The sequence below is a fragment of the Myotis nattereri genome (assembly GCF_964212035.1).
Source record: "Myotis nattereri genome assembly, chromosome: 1".
In the NCBI taxonomy this organism is placed as follows: Eukaryota; Metazoa; Chordata; class Mammalia; order Chiroptera; family Vespertilionidae; genus Myotis; species Myotis nattereri.
Window position 1 is genome coordinate 111,837,056 of NC_138075.1, and position 18,454 is coordinate 111,855,509.

Genomic DNA, 18,454 nt, shown 5'->3' on the forward strand with positions numbered 1-18,454 from the left:
GCAGCAGTGAGGAGTGGGGATACGACTCATCTTCGGGGCTAATGGGTAACCTCTGCCTGCAGCCTCCTGGCTCTCTGGCCATACCTCCATGGTGCCCTGAGAACTCCTGCCTTTATAGTTGTGAGGGAAATGGTGAAGTCAACTTGAGGCTGGGAAACAGGGAACCCAGAGTTCTGTTTTCTTAAGGAAAAAGGAAAATAACGCATTGACCAGAGTTTGAATGGTTTAAAAAAGTGTATTGGAATTCCAATACTAAATAAAAACATGAAATTGTTTTTTTAAAAAGCCATAGTTTACAGCATCAACTACAGAAAAGGCCAAACAAGTGTGTACAGCAAGTAGTCCCAGCAGCCCTTGAGAGCCCCCGCAGGCAGCAAGGCGCAGACACATCTGTCCCAGATGCTCCTGAAGGAAGCTGCTGAGCAGCTGCTCACCTAGGACATTATAACACATACAATGGCTTCGTTTAAAAAACCACAGAAAATGTAAGAAAATGTATTAAATTGTGAAAAGGTGCAATTCAGAATAGCTTTCCTTTTTCTTAATTCTAAAAAATCCCCAACTTTGAGCAGTTACTTTATTTAAAAATAGTCCCCACCCGCCCCAGCTCTGTGGCAGTGTCCAGGTACCAAGGTCCTGAGGTAACAGGTCTTAAGATTCATGGGAGGAAATGCCCTGAACACCGAGCATATGTTTCTTTGGGCGAAGGTGAGACAGTTCCTGGGGAACCAGCCGCCTGGTGCCGGAGTGCTCTTTTCAGGGTCAGTTAAGTGCACTGGCTTCGCAGAACCCTGCCTGGTAGCACCATCTGTGAGCAGGGGCGCGCCAGCAGGAGTTCCAGCACTGCACTTTTCATTGCCCCAAAATAATAAATACAAAGAGTTCATCGTCTAGAGCAGCGGTCACCAACCTTTCGGACCTCACAGACCACCGGTTCGTGACCGCTGTTCTATACTGCCTTCCACATTCTCCTGGGGATTTGCTGGGGAACAGGGGAAAATGCCTGAAGGGCTGTCCTGTACTTTTTCATAATATATTCTTAATATTAAAAAAACAACCCAACATCTCAGCTCCTTACCCTTTTAAGAAAAAGAAAATAAGAATTATTTGCAAAGGCAAAGGCTTCTGTGTATGGCCAGGCCATGCAGTGTACCTCAGAAACCTCCTGCCGCCCATTGTAACCAGGGGCTGAGCTGAGCTGCTGGATGGAGGAGGGGCGGCTGCCTCCTGTGCCCCTCACCACTGTCCTTGTCTGCTGCTACTTAAAGAACCACGTTCAGAAAGAAGTGGGAGCCTCAGGGGTAAAGCAGCCCCTGCAACATGGAAGGGAGAGCTGGGCTGGCTAAGGACAGGAACTGGAGAGAAGCAAGGAGTCTTAAGTGGAAACCAAGTTCCTTCCTTAACCCTCAACTTTCCCAGTGGGAACAGATGACAAAAGCAGGAAAAAGGCTCACCCTGTTCTCTGACCACCCAGGAGCAGGGCTGCCCTGTCTACAACACCTCTGGCAAGTGGGTGTACAGTCCCTGACTGCTCGGCATGGCACTCTCATCAGGATCTGACCAAGACACAGGGCAGCTAAATCCTCGAACCCACCTATTGCACAGAAGAATTTTTTAACTAGGTCCACATGAAACTCCAGTTGCAATTTAGTGACAATAGAGATGGACACGCCAGGAAAGGACAATAATATAGATGCTTCCATTCTCCGCAGGCTTCTTGAAGAAAGTACAATAGAAACACTCACAGGAACTCAGCAGCCCCTCCACTTCCTATTCCCACCCCTCCCCCCTCACCCCAATACTGAAACTGCACAGAAGCAACAAACAAGTTCTTTCAATGTTACATATCATTCAAATAGATCTGTAATCTCACAGTGATGAGAGGAGAAAGTCAGGCCTTTAATAATTATAATTAAAAAATAATAAAAAAGCTTACAAACAGCAATGCAACATTTCCTCCCCCCTCAAAGTGATGGGTTAACAGCTGGTAGAAGATGCAATGACTCATAATTAAAAACAAACAAACAAAAAAACAAGCCAACCCCTGGAACAACCCACGCTGCTGATGACTTTCCATACATAATTCAAACAAGTTAAATGTCAACCACTTGTGGAGAACACCACGACTTCCTTGGTTTGATAGTGTTTTTCTTCTGAAGGTAAAATAGGACGCAAATAAAACTGTACATAAATGCCAATGTCTACACTCTGTAAAGGCGATGCAGTCATAGCACAGACACAGCCTGACCACAAAGTGAAAGGGTGGCTGTGTTTCTTGCCTCTTCCCTCGATATAAAACTTTGGCCCATGGTGCCCGGTCCTGCAGTGTGCCAGCAGGTGAAGGGAAGCTGCCTCGACGTGGGCTTCTTCCGGGCCGACCAGAAGCAGCCCCACGAGGCACAGGCTTGTCTGTGTGTTCACGCTGTGTTCTCAAGTGCTGTCTCTCATCCTCTGTATAATTCCTTGTTTCTAAGCTGAGTCCCAAGACTTCTAGACTCAGTTCTGGAGTCATGTCCCGGTGAAGGACATCATGCTGTCGTGATGGCGTTAAGGTCCTTCATTAGTCCTTCCAGGTGGGCCATCTCTTTGGTCAGCTCATCTGGTTCATAGCTCTACGGAAAAGAGAACAGTTACTGGGTGTGACCCGAGGAGCCATCCAGAAGCCGAGCCCAGAGAGAGCCTTAGAGTCTGCAAAGTGCCCTGAGAGACTAGATGATGGAAACCCCGCTGGCCCAGAGGGGCCAGACTGAAGGAGGTGCCAAGGCCACTGAGCCGCCAAGCCAGCAACCACTCATTTCTTCACAATGCAAAATGCCTCTCCTCCGACTCTGTCCAGGGTCACAAGATGCTCAAGTCTGTCTAGGTCTCTGTCACAATCAGTATGTCCCATAATCTCTGGGCTCCAAGCTTTCCTCTTTAAAGAGTCCTGTACTTGGAAATGTGGAGTTAGACGTATTTATTAGAACATAAGAGGGAAAAATCAAGGAGAGGTCCTGTTGATTTTTAAAAAATATATATTTTCATTGATTTCAGAGAGGAAGGGGGAGAGAGATAGAAACATCAATGATGAGAATCATTGATCGGCTGCCTCCTGCACGCCCCCTACTGGGGATAAGCCCACAACCTGGGCATGTGTCCTTGACTGGAATCGAACCTGGGAACCTTCAGTCCTATTCACTGAGCCAAACCAGCTAGGGCGGCCCTGTTGATTTTTGGTGTGAAAGCATCCACTTAAGGCACCTTCTCCTCCTGCACCCTGCTCATAAAAGGTCAGGAAGTATGGGACTGAAGGATGAAAGAAGCTGTGGATGACTCAAACCAAGAAAAGAGGATGGAGGGGGGGTAAGGGAGGGAGAGAGAGGGAAGACTAAAAGGAGGGTGGCAGTGGGTGGGGGAGAAAAAAATCACTAGCTGGGCTGGTGTGATAAGCTAATCCAAGATACATCAGCGTGAGTATAAGAGAAAGCAGATCGAAGCTTCCACACAGTTTCTGGCTCAGAGAGATGCTCTGTCAAGCGTGTCTATGGAGTGAATGAGTGAACCGGCCTCATACTCTGGGCCAGCACAGCATCAACGGGACCTGCACACTCAGGTCCTGGGACATGTTCCTGGATATCTGGCTGGGCTGATGGCCCCATGAACTTACACTTTCGGAGTCTTCCAGCATCCTTGTGGTCTCCTGCACTTCGGGGGCACTGGGAACCACCACGGGCATAGGAGGCCTGCTCCTTCCTAAGGTCCCAATGGAGGCCGTCTTCATCGAGTGAATGTGATGGTTCAGAGCTGAGGGGAAAGGGCACTGTCAGGTGTGTAGTTAAGCTTGCTCCACCCAGACCTCGTGAAGGGATATACCCAGTGAGGGATACACCCAAACCCAGTGAGCAATCCAGCACTGAGAAGGACCTGGAACAAGATGGAAGGACGGAGAAAGCAGGGCATCCAAGAGGCCAGAAGAAATATTCCATTTGGCTTTAGAAAACTAACCTCCTAGTCTAGTGGGCCTCAAATATAGTGATCCACGGACCCCTTGCAGGATATATGGTAGATTAAACTCTTTTGATAATAATACTATGGTATTTTTTGCCCTTACACTGATGGTACAAAAGCAACAGGACATAAAACTGCTAGAGCCCAAGCACAGGTGAAGGCAGTGGCCCCAAACTGTAAAGTCACTCACTGATACACACTTGAAGTTTAAAAAGCAGTTTAACATCATTCTTTATGAAACAGTAAAAATTATTTTATTAAATATGGACCTTGATTACACAGCTTTTAAATATTCTATATGACAAAGTGGACAGTATGCACACAGGATTGCTGCTGTACACCGAGGTGGGAGGGCTGTTCCCACCAGACACCCTGGGCAGCCGGGGTTTCGAGCTATACTATCACTTGTATCATGGACTTGAGCATTTGGCAGACATTTTCTAGAAAGTGAATGAAGTAAGCCAGTCACTTCAAGAAAAACAATGGACAGTACTTAAATTTCAAGTAAAATTAAGAGTTTTTAAAACCCTGCATCTAGAAATAAGATGGAACGACAGGCAGCAAGATAGTGTGAGTGAGAGAGCGAAAGGAGAGTATGTGGACGTGCGGGGCATGTCTGTATTTGTGAGTGAGGGACAGCTATGTTCCGCAGGACTGTTGGGGACTGGTGGACCAGGCTCCCCTGGCTGGGCAGCCTCTACTATTGTGGAAATCTCTCCCGGAGCAACCGGCTCTGCCGCCACAGAGACCGCACCATATTGAAGGAGAGAGCGGCTGTGATTGGAATCCCAGCCTTACCTTCAACCGGGGAGACCTCGGATACCTCCCGTGACCCTACAACCACAACACCCAGGGACCAGCTGCCTCAGCTGCGAAGCCACAAACACCGAGACTCCAGCCTCCCCGGCTGCAGGCACCTAAAAAGTTTGTCCAGGGGGAGACAAAGTGGCATCGAATACACGAACGGGCCCTGTACCTTCTCACAGAGCAGATAGAAGGAACAGCTGAATCAAATAACATCCACCCAGAATTGGCAAATTAAACACAGCTGGTGAGGCAATCCGGGGATGGAAAGGTCAGAGATCGCCTAGAGCAGTGGTTCTCAACCTTGGCTGCACATTAGAATCACCTGGGAATCTTTTTAAAATCCTGATTTCTGGGCCTCATCCTCCGGAAATTCTGTTTCGTTACTAATGTTGTGGCCCCACCCCATAACAAAGAAACAGAATTTCCAGAGGATGAGGCCAAGAAATCAGGATTTTAAAAAGATTCCCAGGTGATTCTAATGTGTAGCCAAGGTTGAGAACCACTGGCCTAGAGAGAGGTGTGATCTGGGATCCAGGTTGGAGGAGAAATGTGCGCAGGGGGCACTAGAGTCTCAGAGGGAAACTGCCCCCCACCAAATTCGCGGCCCTTGGGGTCAGTGTAGCCCTCGAATGTGGAAGGGGGTCCACAGGGCTGCTGCCAGAGGGGGGCTCTATGGGCTCTAGATATAAGCCCACAGCCATGGGAAACTGTGCCCAGAAAGGCAGCCTGAAGTTCTATATCGGCCACGCAGTGACAGGTGAAAAAGACACGAGTTGGTGCAGTTCCCTTGCCTTTCTTTTTTTTTTTTTTTTTTTTACCTCTTTGCTTTTGCATGCTAAGCCCAGTACATGGGATCTTCCAATCAAAAACACTCACCAAGACTGCAGGGGAAAGTTGTTTCTGTGGATACTGGGGATCAGAATAAGGAGAGAGGAGCAGGAAACCGGCTCTGGGTCAGTTGTCCCTCCAACCCAGTATTAAGTGCAGCAGGGAAAGAAGAGTGTAAACATTGGGTAGAGGAGCCATTTAGTCCCTGAAACTAATACAGAAACACCACCACCCAGGGGTTGTGTCAGAAATTGACTCTTGTGTAAATACAACTGAAGGCAGGCTGAGAAACGAAGTGAGCAGAGAGATACCACCTGCTTGAAAACAAGGTTGTGGCTTATGACACAGAGGAGCTGTGGATCACAGGGAACTTCAACACTGTGCTGACTACCTGACAGTAAACAGACATGCCAGGCAGAACAGTAGAGGAAGTGAATGACCTTCACTACTTCACTTGTTTATTTTTTATCTTTTACTTAAGAAACTAAAATTTTTTTTCTCATTTGATTTTATTTTTATTATATTTTTATTTTTAATTATTACTACTACTACTATTACTTTACCTTTTTAAAAAAGTTTTATTGTTTATTTTATTTTATTTTGGGATTAGTGTTCTACATTCTATTTTTCTTTCTTTTTTTTTTAGCATTATTTTACTCCATCTCAATTATTCCTTTATACCAACACTCTCTTCCTTATGATTCCCCTTTTTCGTCCTATTTCTCTTACCCTGTTCCTGGTTTAGTTTTTCGCTATACTTTCTTTTTACTCCCTGTTAAAAATTGATCTTACTCATATATCTCATTTCCTCTCCCCTGCTCCAAGTCCATGCACACTTCTCTTTTCTCTTTCTTCACTAGCCAAATATTTTTCCTTTTTCTTTCTGTCTTGTTGGTTTGTTAAGTTTTTTTTTCTTCAATTTTTTTCTTTTTTTTTTGTTTCTGTTTTTCCTCTCCTTGCTTGTTCTCTTCTTCTACTAATAGCTTAATTAATTCCAATCTCAACTCAGGCCTATCTACTCTCTATTCTCTTTTTCCAATAATAGATGAATACATAGACAGATTAAAGAATAATTATATATACCTATATATGTGTGTGTGTGTGTGTATATATATATATATATATATATATATATATATATCCTATCTAATATAAGAGTAATATGCAAATAACCCATCACTCCAACACACAAGATGGCCACCCCCATGTGGACACAAGATGGCCGCCACAAGATGGCTGGTAGGGGAGGACAGTTGTGGGCGATCAGGCCAGCAGGGGAGGGCAGTTAGGGGTGATTGGGCTGGCAGAGGAGGGAAGTTAGGGGCGACCAGGCCTGCAGGGGAGGACAGTTAGGGGCAACAGGGCCAGCAGGAGAGGGCAGTTGGGGGTGACCAGGCCAGCAGGGGAGGGCAGTTGGGGGAGACCAGACTGGCAGGGGAGTGGTTAGAGGGTGATCAGGCTGGCAGGCAGAAGCAGTTAGGGGCAATCAGGCAGGCAAGTGGTTGGGAGCCAGCAGTCCTGGATTGTGAGAGGGATCCCAGATTGGAGAGGGTGCAGGCTGGGCTGAGGGACACCCCCTCCCCATGCATGAATTTCATGTACCGGGCCTCTAGTATATATATAAGTTTTCTTTTACATATGTATTTTTAATATATATATGTATATATAATTTCTTTTTTCTTTTTTTTGTACTAGTATTTTGTTTTTTTACTTTTCTTCTTATACACTCATTCTCTTTCTACCTCCTCTATACTGAATTGTGGCCATTTTCCCATTCATTCAATTCCATGACCTAACCTTTTAGAAATAAGCTCTGTCTCCTCAGATTCAGCTGGGTATTTCTTGATTTGGTGTTTGTTGTTTGCATTTTTGGATTACTTGTTGTTTGCATTCATCTCAGGGTGTTTGTTGTTTGAATTTTTTGGATTTACTGTTGTTTTTTTGAGTTTTCTCCCTATATACATATATTTTTCCCCCTTCTTTTTTTTTCTCTTTCTTTTATCTCTTACATTTTTTCCTATCCTCAATATCATTTTTGCACTCTTTTCTCTCTCCTAATTCTCTTTTCTCTGGTGGTCACCTTTGTTTGGGGCTATTGGTATCGTGAATATATTTGTGTTTGGTGCCCTGTGCATTATGTCTTTTTGTTTTGTATTTTGTGCCTTTAAGTCAATGCAGGAGAGAGAGAACTACATAACCAGACTCCCTGAGAAGAGTGAACATGGGGAGACAAAGGACCAGCCCCCATACAAAAGAAAAGGAGGAATCACTGGAAAAGGAAGTAAATGAAATGGAGGCAAGCAATATGTTAGAGAAAGAATTCAGCGCAGTGGTCATAAGGACGCTGAAAAGGATGGAAGACAAACTCAACAATATGTGTAAGAACCAAGAGGAAATCAAGAAGAACCAAAAAGAAATGAAAAATGATACTGCTGCAATAAAGAACACAATAGAAATCATCAAGAGTAGACCAGAAGAAGCAGAGGACCAAATCAGTGAGCTAGAAGACAAGGTGGAAAAAATACCCAAGCAGAGCAGCAACTGGAAAAAATAACTTAAAAAACAGGAGAGGAGCCTAAGGGAACTTTGGGACAACATGAAATGAAACAACATCCACATAACAGGGGTTCCACAAGAAGAGGAAACTGAGCAAGGAATAGAAATCTCGTTTGAAGAAATAATGACAGAAAACTTCCCTGATATTGGGAAGAAAAAACTCACACAAGCCCAAGAAGCTCAGAGTCCCAAACAAGATGAACCCAAAAAGAAGGACACCAAGACACATTATAATTAAGCTGGCAAAAACCAACAACAAAGTAAGAATCTTAAAGGCTGCCAGAGACAAACAGGAAGTTACCTACAGGGGATATCCCATCAGACTATTGACTGATTTCTCAACAGAAACACATCAGGCCAGAAGGGAATGGAATGACATATACAAAGTCATACAAAGCAAGGGTCTGAATCCAAGAATACTGTACCCAGCAAGGCTATCCATCAAAACTGACGGTGAAATCAGAAGCTTCACAGACAAAAAGGACTTAGGGAGTTTATTACCACCAAACCAGCAATGCAAGAAATGCTAAAGGGTCTGCCGTAAAAAGAATAGGAAGGGAAGAGGGAACACAGTCGTAAAGAATAAAAATGGTGACAAACAACTACCTATCAATAACTTTAAATGTAAATGGATTAAATGCCTGAATCAAAAGACATAGGGTAGCTGAGTGGATAAGAAAACATGGCCCATATATCTGCTCTCTACAGGAGACCCACCTCAGAACAAAGAACTCATATAGACTTATGGTTAAGGGATGGAAAAAGGTTTTTCAGGCAAGTGGAAATGAAAAAAAAGCTGGAGTAGCAATACTTATATCTGACAAATTAGACCTCAAAGTGAAGGCCATAATAAGAGATAAGGAAAGCCACTTCATAATACTAAAGGGAACAATTCAACAAGAAGATATAACTCTGGTAAACATATATGCACCCAATACAGGAGCACCCAAATACATAAAAAAACTTCTGGAAGATATCAAAGGAGTGATTGACAGCAATACAGTCATAGTAAGGGACTTTAATACCCCACTAACAACACTGGATAAATCCTCTAAACAAAAAATCAGCAAAGAAACATCAATCCTAAATGACTCACTAGATCAGATGGAATTGACATCTTCAGAACATTTCACCCCAAAGCCACATAATATACATTCTTCTCAAGTGCACAAGTCATTTTCAAAGAAAAACCACATATTGGGACACAGGCAAAGTCTCTTCATATTCAAGAAGATAGAAATCGTATCAAGCATCTTCTCAGATCACAATGACATAAAAGTAGAAATCAACTACAATAAAAACAATGAAAAAAAATCAAACACCTGGAGACTAAATGATTGGGTTACCAAAGAGATCAAAGAAGAAATAAAAAGCATCATGGCAACAAATGACAATGAAAACACAACAATACAAAATCTATGGGACACAGTGAAAGCAGTCTTGAGAGGGAAGTTCATAGCTCTACAGGACTACCTCAAAAAACAAGAAAAAATGGTAATAAATTATCTAACCCTACAACTCAAAGAGTTAGAAAGAGAGCAATAAGAAAAGCCCAGCATAAGCAGAAGGAAGGAAATAATAAAGATCAGAGTGGAAATAAATGACATAGAGACCAAAAAAACAATACAAAAGATTAACAAAACCAATAGCTGGTTCTTTGAAAGGATAAACAAGATTGATGAACCTCTAGCTAGGCTTACCAAGAAGCAAAGAGAGAAGGACCCAAATAAACAAAATCAGAAATTAAAGAGGTAAAGTAACAACTGATCCCAGAAATAAAACCTTGCATCTATCTGCCACCATGAGTTTTTGATTTTTTTGTTAATGCTCGCCAAAGGATATTTTTTCCCTTGATTTTTACAGAGAGTGGAAGGGAGCGAGGGAGAGAGAGAGAGAGAGAAAGGGAGGAACGTCAATGTGCGAGACACATTGGTTGGTTGGCTCCCACACGTGCCCCGACCAGGGCCTGGGATCGAACCTGCAACCCTTTGGGTATGTGAGCTGACACTCTAATCACCGACCAGATCTGCCACCATGAATTTGAGAACTTCCCAATATTAACAGACTTTGGTGATATTAATGAATGTATTTTTAGATATTATATAATAAGATATATCAAGATTTGGAAGATATGTACAAGTTAGTAAAACAACATTTTCCAAATGACTAATGTGTGTGGTATGTTCAATATCATGCATTCAAAGTACAAGACAGATGGATTTTAATGGAGCAGAGATGATTTCTGATTCCACATTACACATAAAACTGTAAGAAACTACAACTTGCTGAGTTTTGCTGTAATATCAAAAATTATCTGCAGTTATATGAAAAAAAAGTTATAAAAATATTCTTCCTTTTTTCTGACCATATATTTGTGAGGCCAGATTTTTCTTCTTATACTTCAAACAAAACAACATATTGCAACAGGCTGAATGCAGAAGCAGGTAGGAGAATGAAACTGTCCTCTATTATGTCAGACATTAAAGAGATTTGCAAAAATATAACACAATGTCACTCCTAACTATATTTTTCTTTTCAAAAGTTATTTTTCACTAACATATGCTATTTCTCTTAATATGATAGATGTATTGCTATTTTTATTGTTTTTTAATCCTCTTCCAAGGATGTTTTATTGATTTTAGAGAGAAGAAGGGAGAAGGATGTATGTGTGTGGCTTGAGAGAGAGAGAGAGAGAGAGAGAGAGAGAGAGAGAAACATTGATTGGTTGTGTCCCATATGTCCATATGTGCCCTGACCAGGGATCAAACCTGCAACCTTTTGGCTTACCAACTGGGCCACAGGGCCAGGGCAGATGTATTGCTATTTTAAAATTAATAAAATAGTTTTAAAATTTCTGTTTTTTAAGAGTGCGACATTTCAGAGGGAAGGCGGGGGAGGGTGGGTGGGTGGCAATCAACCAAAGAACTTGTATGCATATATGCATAACCCATGGACACACACACAGGTGCTGAAGGCCTGGGGCGGGGGTGGGGAGGTGGTCTGGAGGGGGTTAATGGGGGCAAAAGGGGGACATGTGTAATACTTTCAACAATAAAGAATTATTTTAAAAAATTCTGTTTTAATTTATAATACAGTAAATGTTGAGGAAAAGCTCTTTTGTGTCTTTGGCAGCCTTTAAGAGTATAAAGGGGTCTTAAGACTAAAAAGCTTGGAAACCACTGACTTATTCTGAAACAAACCATTGTAATCGATAATACTATGGAAGAGTAGGGGAAAAGCATGCCTTTGATGTCAGAGGACTTTGAGTTGGCTATGTGAACTCAGGGAATTCATTTCCTAAGGTTCTCCCTTGTTTCTAATCCTTGACCTCCCGCCCCTCCTCTGGCTTGTAGAGACTCTGTGGAGGGAGGCCATTCTGGGAGGCTGAGCAGATGCTTATCTGCTGCTCATAGTCATGCCACTGGGTATGACCACCAAGGATCCTGCACCCAAAACAACCTATAAAAAGTCAGCCTTCACTCCCCGGCCAGTTAGTCTCTGGTTCTGTGATGAATTGAATGTCAGTAAAAAAATTTTAACAAGGATGGGGTCAAGGATAGGTAACCAGGCATAACTCCAAGTCTCCCATTCCCAGACATCGGCGCGTCAAGGTCCTGATCAGACCCTTGTAACTGTAAATCAAGGACTTTTGTGGGTCCTGGGGATAAAAGCTTGCGGAGCACAAAGCTCGGGGCTGTTACAGGAGAAAGCCTGTGGCAGGCACTGGCCAGTTCAATAAATCCTCGCTTGCTGTTTAAGACCTAATTGGAGTCGGTGGTCTTATTCTCGCGAATGTTGTCCACAACAGTTCCCACAGGAGAAAGCCCACACCCTCCCTGAGAGGGGAGAAGCTTGAAGGGTACTTGCTTTATTATTCTTTAAACAAGAGGTGATTTTTGCCATAAGCCAGAGCTAAAGGGTCCCTCTAGTGCTGTTGTCTTCACTCACCTTGTTGGGACAGTAATGGTGTGCTTGGCAGCGCGGGATCATAGGTGGGTGGACCCGGGGGTGGGATGGCTGGCACAGCAAAGCTCTTCAATGGGTGGGAAGGGCGAACGTGGGCGGTAGGAAGACTTTGGCCTGAATCTTCCTCTTGGGAGCTGGCCAAGTAAGAGGAGCTTGTAGCACCTTCAGGATCCTGGTGATCAGTACAGCATGTCTGAGACGAGGAGGCTGGCATGGTGTCAGTGCTGGGGGTATTTCGAATGGATTCTATAGCAGGAAAGTCTAGATGTTAGCATTTTTAAAACCCATTAAACATATGTACATCCCCGAGTTCTGGCTGTTTCTAAGGGCCCCTGAAAGCAGCTCAGTAAGCACTGAGATCCCTGGATGAGCACCTCTGCCAAGGCTAAGGAAGAATGGACTAATCTAAGAGTTCCAAACAATTCTGTCAACCAGTTCCTGGAATTTTTTCAGCTAAACAGGTAAGTGGTCATAATTTTACATATTTAAAGTTCTGTTCGGTACTTACTATGGAGCACATAAAAAGGTTTGTGAGCCCTGCAGGTATGGCTCAATGACTGAGCGTTGACCCATGAACCTGCAGGTATGGCTCAATGACTGAGCGTTGACCCATGACCCAGGAGATCATGGTTCGATTCCCGGGTTATGGACTTGATGCCCAGTAGGGGGTGTGCAGAGGCAGCTGATCGAAGTCTCTCTCTCTCATCATTGATGTTTCTATCCCTCTCTCCTTCTTCCTTCCTCTCTCTGAAACCAAAACATATTTTAAAAAAAGGTTCATGAGAGTACTAGCTATTAAGACATAATTATAAAAGAAAATTTAAAGTTTCATTGATTGATAGTCTTAGTGACTTTCATAGATAACATGTTTAGTCACCAAGGCTGGCTGGGTACTGGACAAGTACCAGCTCTGCCTGCAAGGCCGGGTGGTTACCATAGGAGAGGCAATGCTACAGGCCCTGCCTGCCCTTAGGGGACTAGGCACAGCCTCACCAGAGCAACAGCTCCACAGCTCAAATGAGACCTGGACAACCAACTAGTCCAGAGGTCTACACATAGCTTTAGGATTATGCATATGAAGGGCGACGGGGCGAGAGAAAGAAATAGGGTCAGATCAGCCTGGAGAAGGGGAAGACTTGGGAAGAACATGGTAACAATTTCAAAATATGTAAAAAAGGGTCATTGTTCTGGAAGGCAGCGTAGTGGGGTGGAAAAGCACTGGCTTTGGATCAGATAGACCGGGACTCTAATCTTGGCATACTAGCTGGGTGAACTTGGCAGTCACCAAATCTGAGTCTCAGTTTCTTCACCTATAAAACAGGAAGAATAACATAAGATTCACTGGAGATTAATTGAGAAGCCTTATGAAAAGTGCTAAACAGAAGGCTTGAACAAGGTTCTTTGCTTTGTAAATTGCTGAGTGATTACTCTGAGCCAGGGACTATGAGAAGTACTTTGCATTTGTTAGCTCATTCAATCCTCAGAGTAACTCAGAAGGCACTGGGAGGTTAGGCCTCACCCTAGGACAGAGTGAGAACAGGTAAAGCAGGAATCTGAATCCCTGGCTGGACTCACAAGCCCACCTTCTGATCCACCACACACTACTGCCCTTCCATGTCCAATGCCACCCTCTCCTGACCCTGCAGGAGTGGCAGCAGCACCAAGGCCAAGAGAGACCATATGAGGAGAACAATGGGAGCTGGTGCAAACCACCATTTGTACCCCAGGGAGGGGCCTGGAGGACACCAGCGCTGGATGCAGCTGCTTCAGGCAGCCTGAAGGAGGTCCTCCCCTGACTCTTAGAGTTCTCACCCTTAAAAAAGAAAATAATAACCCTTTTAAGCAGCAATGCATGAGCAACCTGCAGAATCCAACCTATTTCCCTGCCACTGTTGCTGAGGGAGCAATGATTTTGTTCCCTTGGGCTCTCAAGAGATAGGCCATGCCAGTCATGAGAGCTACCCCTTAGCTTAAAGGTCTTGGGTCCCAGGGATGAGGGACTCAACATCCTCCTCAAGTGCTGAAAGCCTGGTCATGACAACCTTACCAGGCTGAGGATTTTACTTTTTGTGCTTGCTTAAGCCAGCCACGCCCACAGCTGGGAGCTGCTGGTCTGCTTGCTAGGTGTGACCTGGGCCTGGAGGGAGCTGGTGAGGGTGGGAGCAGGCACTAGGAGAGAGAGCAGGCTTCAGCCGGGACCATGTCAGCCTGCACTGGCAGATATTTTAGGTCACTCTGGGCACACACACCTGCCTTGGCCGCCTCCACTGCCTTAATTTGATAAGCTTCTGAAGGCCAGAGAGGTGGTGGGAAATGTGAAAAGGTAACAGAGGGTTGCCTACACGAGTCAGTGCTGTTCTTCACTGTACAGCTCCAGAGGGCACCAGGCACCCTGTATTCTCCGAGAATACAGTGGGCACACCCTGAGATTGTGCATATAAAATAAAGAAAACTATGCTGTAACACAAGTTCCTGCTGGTGAGGGGCCGACTCCAGAGTTGTTTAAGACACACAAAGTTCACACTGCCCATCGACTTGGACAAGTGGAAAGTGCTCTTCCTATGTCAAGTAGTGGTGACATAATAAATGTTCCAGGACAAGAGACAGCAAGTGCTCACTAGCAGGACTGCCCTGGTCAGGGTCTAGTCATGCCAGCCCATACACACAGGGCTGGCGGCAGCGCAGCACTGTGTTCCAGAGCTCAGGGAAGCATAGCAGTAAGAGAACGCGATCATTTGTAGATACTTGGCTCTACACCAAGCATGTCAAACTCAAAGGCTAACACGGGCCATATAAACAAGGTTTAAGTTTATGTGGGCCGCAAAAAAACAAAAGTTTCAATTTTCATAGAAACGTAGGTTTATTTCGATAGAGATATGCTGAATACAAAGGGCGGAAACAAATGAGTATTCGTTAACATGAAATAATAGAACATTTTAATAAAAATTAATATTTTTTCTTGAACATTAACTTACCAGACTCTGAATAACTGCACAAATTAATAAGCATAACGCAAATAAATCTATTTTTCTTGTTCTACGAAAGCAAAATATTTCCTGTTGCGCACACCAAACAAGTCAGTACAAGACTAATGGCATGGCAATTGGCTATTAAAATATTTGCTGCTAGTATTAGTGGAGGGAAATGAATGCAACACGATTACAGTAATGGGTCATTAGCGAACGTTGTAGTTCATTATAAATAATTATGTATAGCAGAATATTGTAAAAATTAAGTATGAAACTTTTTCTTACATACCGTTATATTAGCTGGGCCTCAAAAATATTCATTGTGGGCCACGTGCGGCCCGTGGGCTGCGAGTTTGACATGCTTGCTCTACATCTTCAGTGACTCTACCACTGGTTTCACCTTTATTTATCCCCTCTGGCCACTGAAAAATAACCCTTTCATAATGCAAATCATTACTTTTCCTCTCTTCACTTCTGCCTAAGTCCATAAGAATGGAACTTCCACCAACTGAACCACCACTAGGATGAGGGCTGGGTGGGAGCTGCCAGGCTTCTTGCCAATCCCCACCCCCCAACCTCACTACACACTGCCTAGTGTGTGAGATTCATCTGCCTTAACAGGGTCAGGATACAAAATGGCTTTCCAAAAGCAGGTTTAGAGGGTGGCTTTCTGGTTGCTGTTGTATCAGAGACCACATCTGTGAGGCAGATTTCGGTTCTCCATACAGCCTCCAGTGCACTTTCCCTAAAGGCAGAATCCCAAACTCAGATTTGGGGGAGATAGCAGGAAGGCCAATTTTAGACATGAGTTCCAGCAGCACTCTCCAAGCCAAGAAAAGGTTTGGGAGGAGATAACTTTGGGAGTTACTGGACATCCCTTAATAAAGCCTTGATCTTCAGTTGATGTTTTGGGTATGATTATAATTGATCAAAATATAAAGGAGAGGGGATGCTACTGGCAAGCCTAACTTCTAGCATGAAGTTTTGAGGTTCTCTTAAAATGGAATTCACTTGAAATTCTCTTTTTTTCCAGAACCACCAACATTTAGTTCTACTAATAACATCATAACTATTAACAGATAAGTTTCAAGTGATAGAAAGAGTATGCTTCATATATGAGCCATTACTAGATTTGTACCTTAAAACTGAGAGGGTGAAAATTAATTTTCAATTAATGATGAATAATCATATCTATTCCATTTACTGTCCCCTCACTTTCACTATTTCCTCCATAAAACTGTTTTGATGATGCTTCTTGAGGTTTCCAAACTGGGAAATGTTTTTCTGGCAATGTGTTTCTTTAAACCCACTGCAGACTGTTAGGCTAATTTCCTATCTGTGCAGCCCTCTCATTTCAGTAACCCGCTACGCCAACTGATGGTTACGATATGCACCAGCCCCATGTGGCCTCAGCACCCTCAGATGCTGTTCTTACTCTGCTCCCTGGCAGAATCATGTAACCTCCTGTGAGTAACACCTACGGCTGCCCTATGAACCCTCCCAACATTAAGGCGACTGACAGGCAAAGTCGACCTCCAATGTCTGAAAATCATACAGAATGAATCTTCTTTCAAACTGGAGGGTTAAAAAAAATTAACTGAAAATAGAACTCAATTAAAATACAAGTTGTTGGAAGAAGACATGATTATGTAATTAGAGTTGCTGTGTTTTTACTAAAATGACTCACACTGAGCACTTAAAACTTTGGGAGAAAAGTTGGGTCAATGTTACAGAAACAAATTTGAGTCAGGAACAGCAATGTCATGATAAATGTATAACACTGAGAAAACCTCTAAACCCTTCTAAGCGGGCAAGTCCTTCCCCCTGCAGCTTGCCAACCCACGGAGAGATTTCACCTGGGACACAGTGCTCGTCTCTCACCTGCGGAACTGGCCCTGTCTGAAAGGGACATGGATGTGCCAATGGGCCATGGGCTGCTTGGGTGGTAGAGATGACTGCGAGCTGGAGAAGCGAGGCTGCTGGAGTGGAAATGATGGTGAGGGTTATCGAGGGAATGGATGGGATGGGCACTAATCATAGCTGTGAATGAACACAAGACAGAGAAATGCTTAACATGCTTGCACAGACACACACAAATCACAGTTCAAGAGCAAAGTCATCCCTTCTCCCTCCCATACAGTGCAATCATTCCCTTGGTTTTTTGGTGGCAGCAGGCTGGATATGGACAATCAGCCATGGATTTTACACTTGTTTTAAAAAAATTCAACACACTCATGTACATACGTTGTCTGCCTGTCTATCTATCTACATGCAGAAAAAGAAGTCTGAGGAATATATACTAAAATGTTAACAGTGAGCTCTGGCCTGTGTTGCTTAGTGGTTAGAGTGTCAGCCTGTGCACCCAAGGGTTGTGGGTTTGATTCCCATTCAAGAGCATGTACTTGGGTTGTGGGTTCGCTCCTCACACCCGGCTGGGCCAAGTGGGGGAGGCAATCAACTGATGTGTTTCTCGCACATCGATGTTGCACTCTCGCTCTCTTCTTCCCCCCTTCCACTCTCTCTGAAAAAGCAATGGGAAAATATCCTCAGGTGAGGATTAACAATGACAACAAGATAATAATAAAATGTTAATGGTGATTATCTTGTAGGGAAGAGTGATCAGGATTAAAAATTTTTTTCTATTGTTTACATTTCTAATTCTTCAATAAACATAGATTATATGAGGTATTAAAAATATCTATTTGAATATGTCACATAATGTAAATCCATAAGCAAAGAAATGATGGTTTAGGTTTCTATGCTTTTTGCTCATGCTAGAAAGATGTAAGTCCTTCTCTTTTGCATATATTCCTAATTCATTGCCTTTTCTTACTTGTTGAATGAAGCATGCAATAGGTACTTAGGCTGCATGAATGAGTAGCTGTTTAGTCAGTTTTCATATCTTAAAAGGAATGCAAATGGAACTGATTCTTATGGTCCACTCCAGTACTCAGCCTAGAACATTCTCTTACAACTTTCAGCCTGGAAGCTCAGCCACATCCGTTCACATTTTAAAATATACATGGATCTTTCCTAATTGCCTTTTTCCTTCCCATACTGGCTAAGGAATTCAATTTGTTGCATTTAGCTAACAAATCCAAAGTTCCACACAGATATTTCATATACAACATTCTATGAAGACAAAGTTCTTACTTAATGAGGCTACATTATCAATCCCAGAGGTGGAAATAAACAAAACCAGAGTCCAGTTTGCAACTAACTTTCCTTAGGTTGTAGAAACAATATTTAAGATCAAGATAACCAGCTCAAAAGCCCCAAACAGGCAAATAGGTAGGGGTGACCGGAAACAGAGGAGATCTTTTGTTTCCTAAGCAAGGGCT

General features: G+C 43.5%; 1 protein-coding gene across 1 annotated transcript in view; it reads right to left on the minus strand.

Moving 5' to 3' along the window:
* Window positions 1–215: 215 nt before the first annotated feature.
* NEO1 (neogenin 1) overlaps window positions 216–18,454 on the minus strand; it is a gene marked incomplete at its 5' end in the record, with an annotated part of 191,045 nt that continues 172,806 nt past the window's right edge. Inside the window, 4 exons of the mRNA XM_081102054.1 lie at window positions 216–2,612; window positions 3,647–3,783; window positions 12,127–12,390; window positions 16,995–17,153. Of these exons, the coding sequence (XP_080958180.1) occupies window positions 2,529–2,612; window positions 3,647–3,783; window positions 12,127–12,390; window positions 16,995–17,153 (644 nt within the window). The 3' untranslated portion in view covers window positions 216–2,528. The remainder of the gene's footprint in view (window positions 2,613–3,646; window positions 3,784–12,126; window positions 12,391–16,994; window positions 17,154–18,454) is intronic.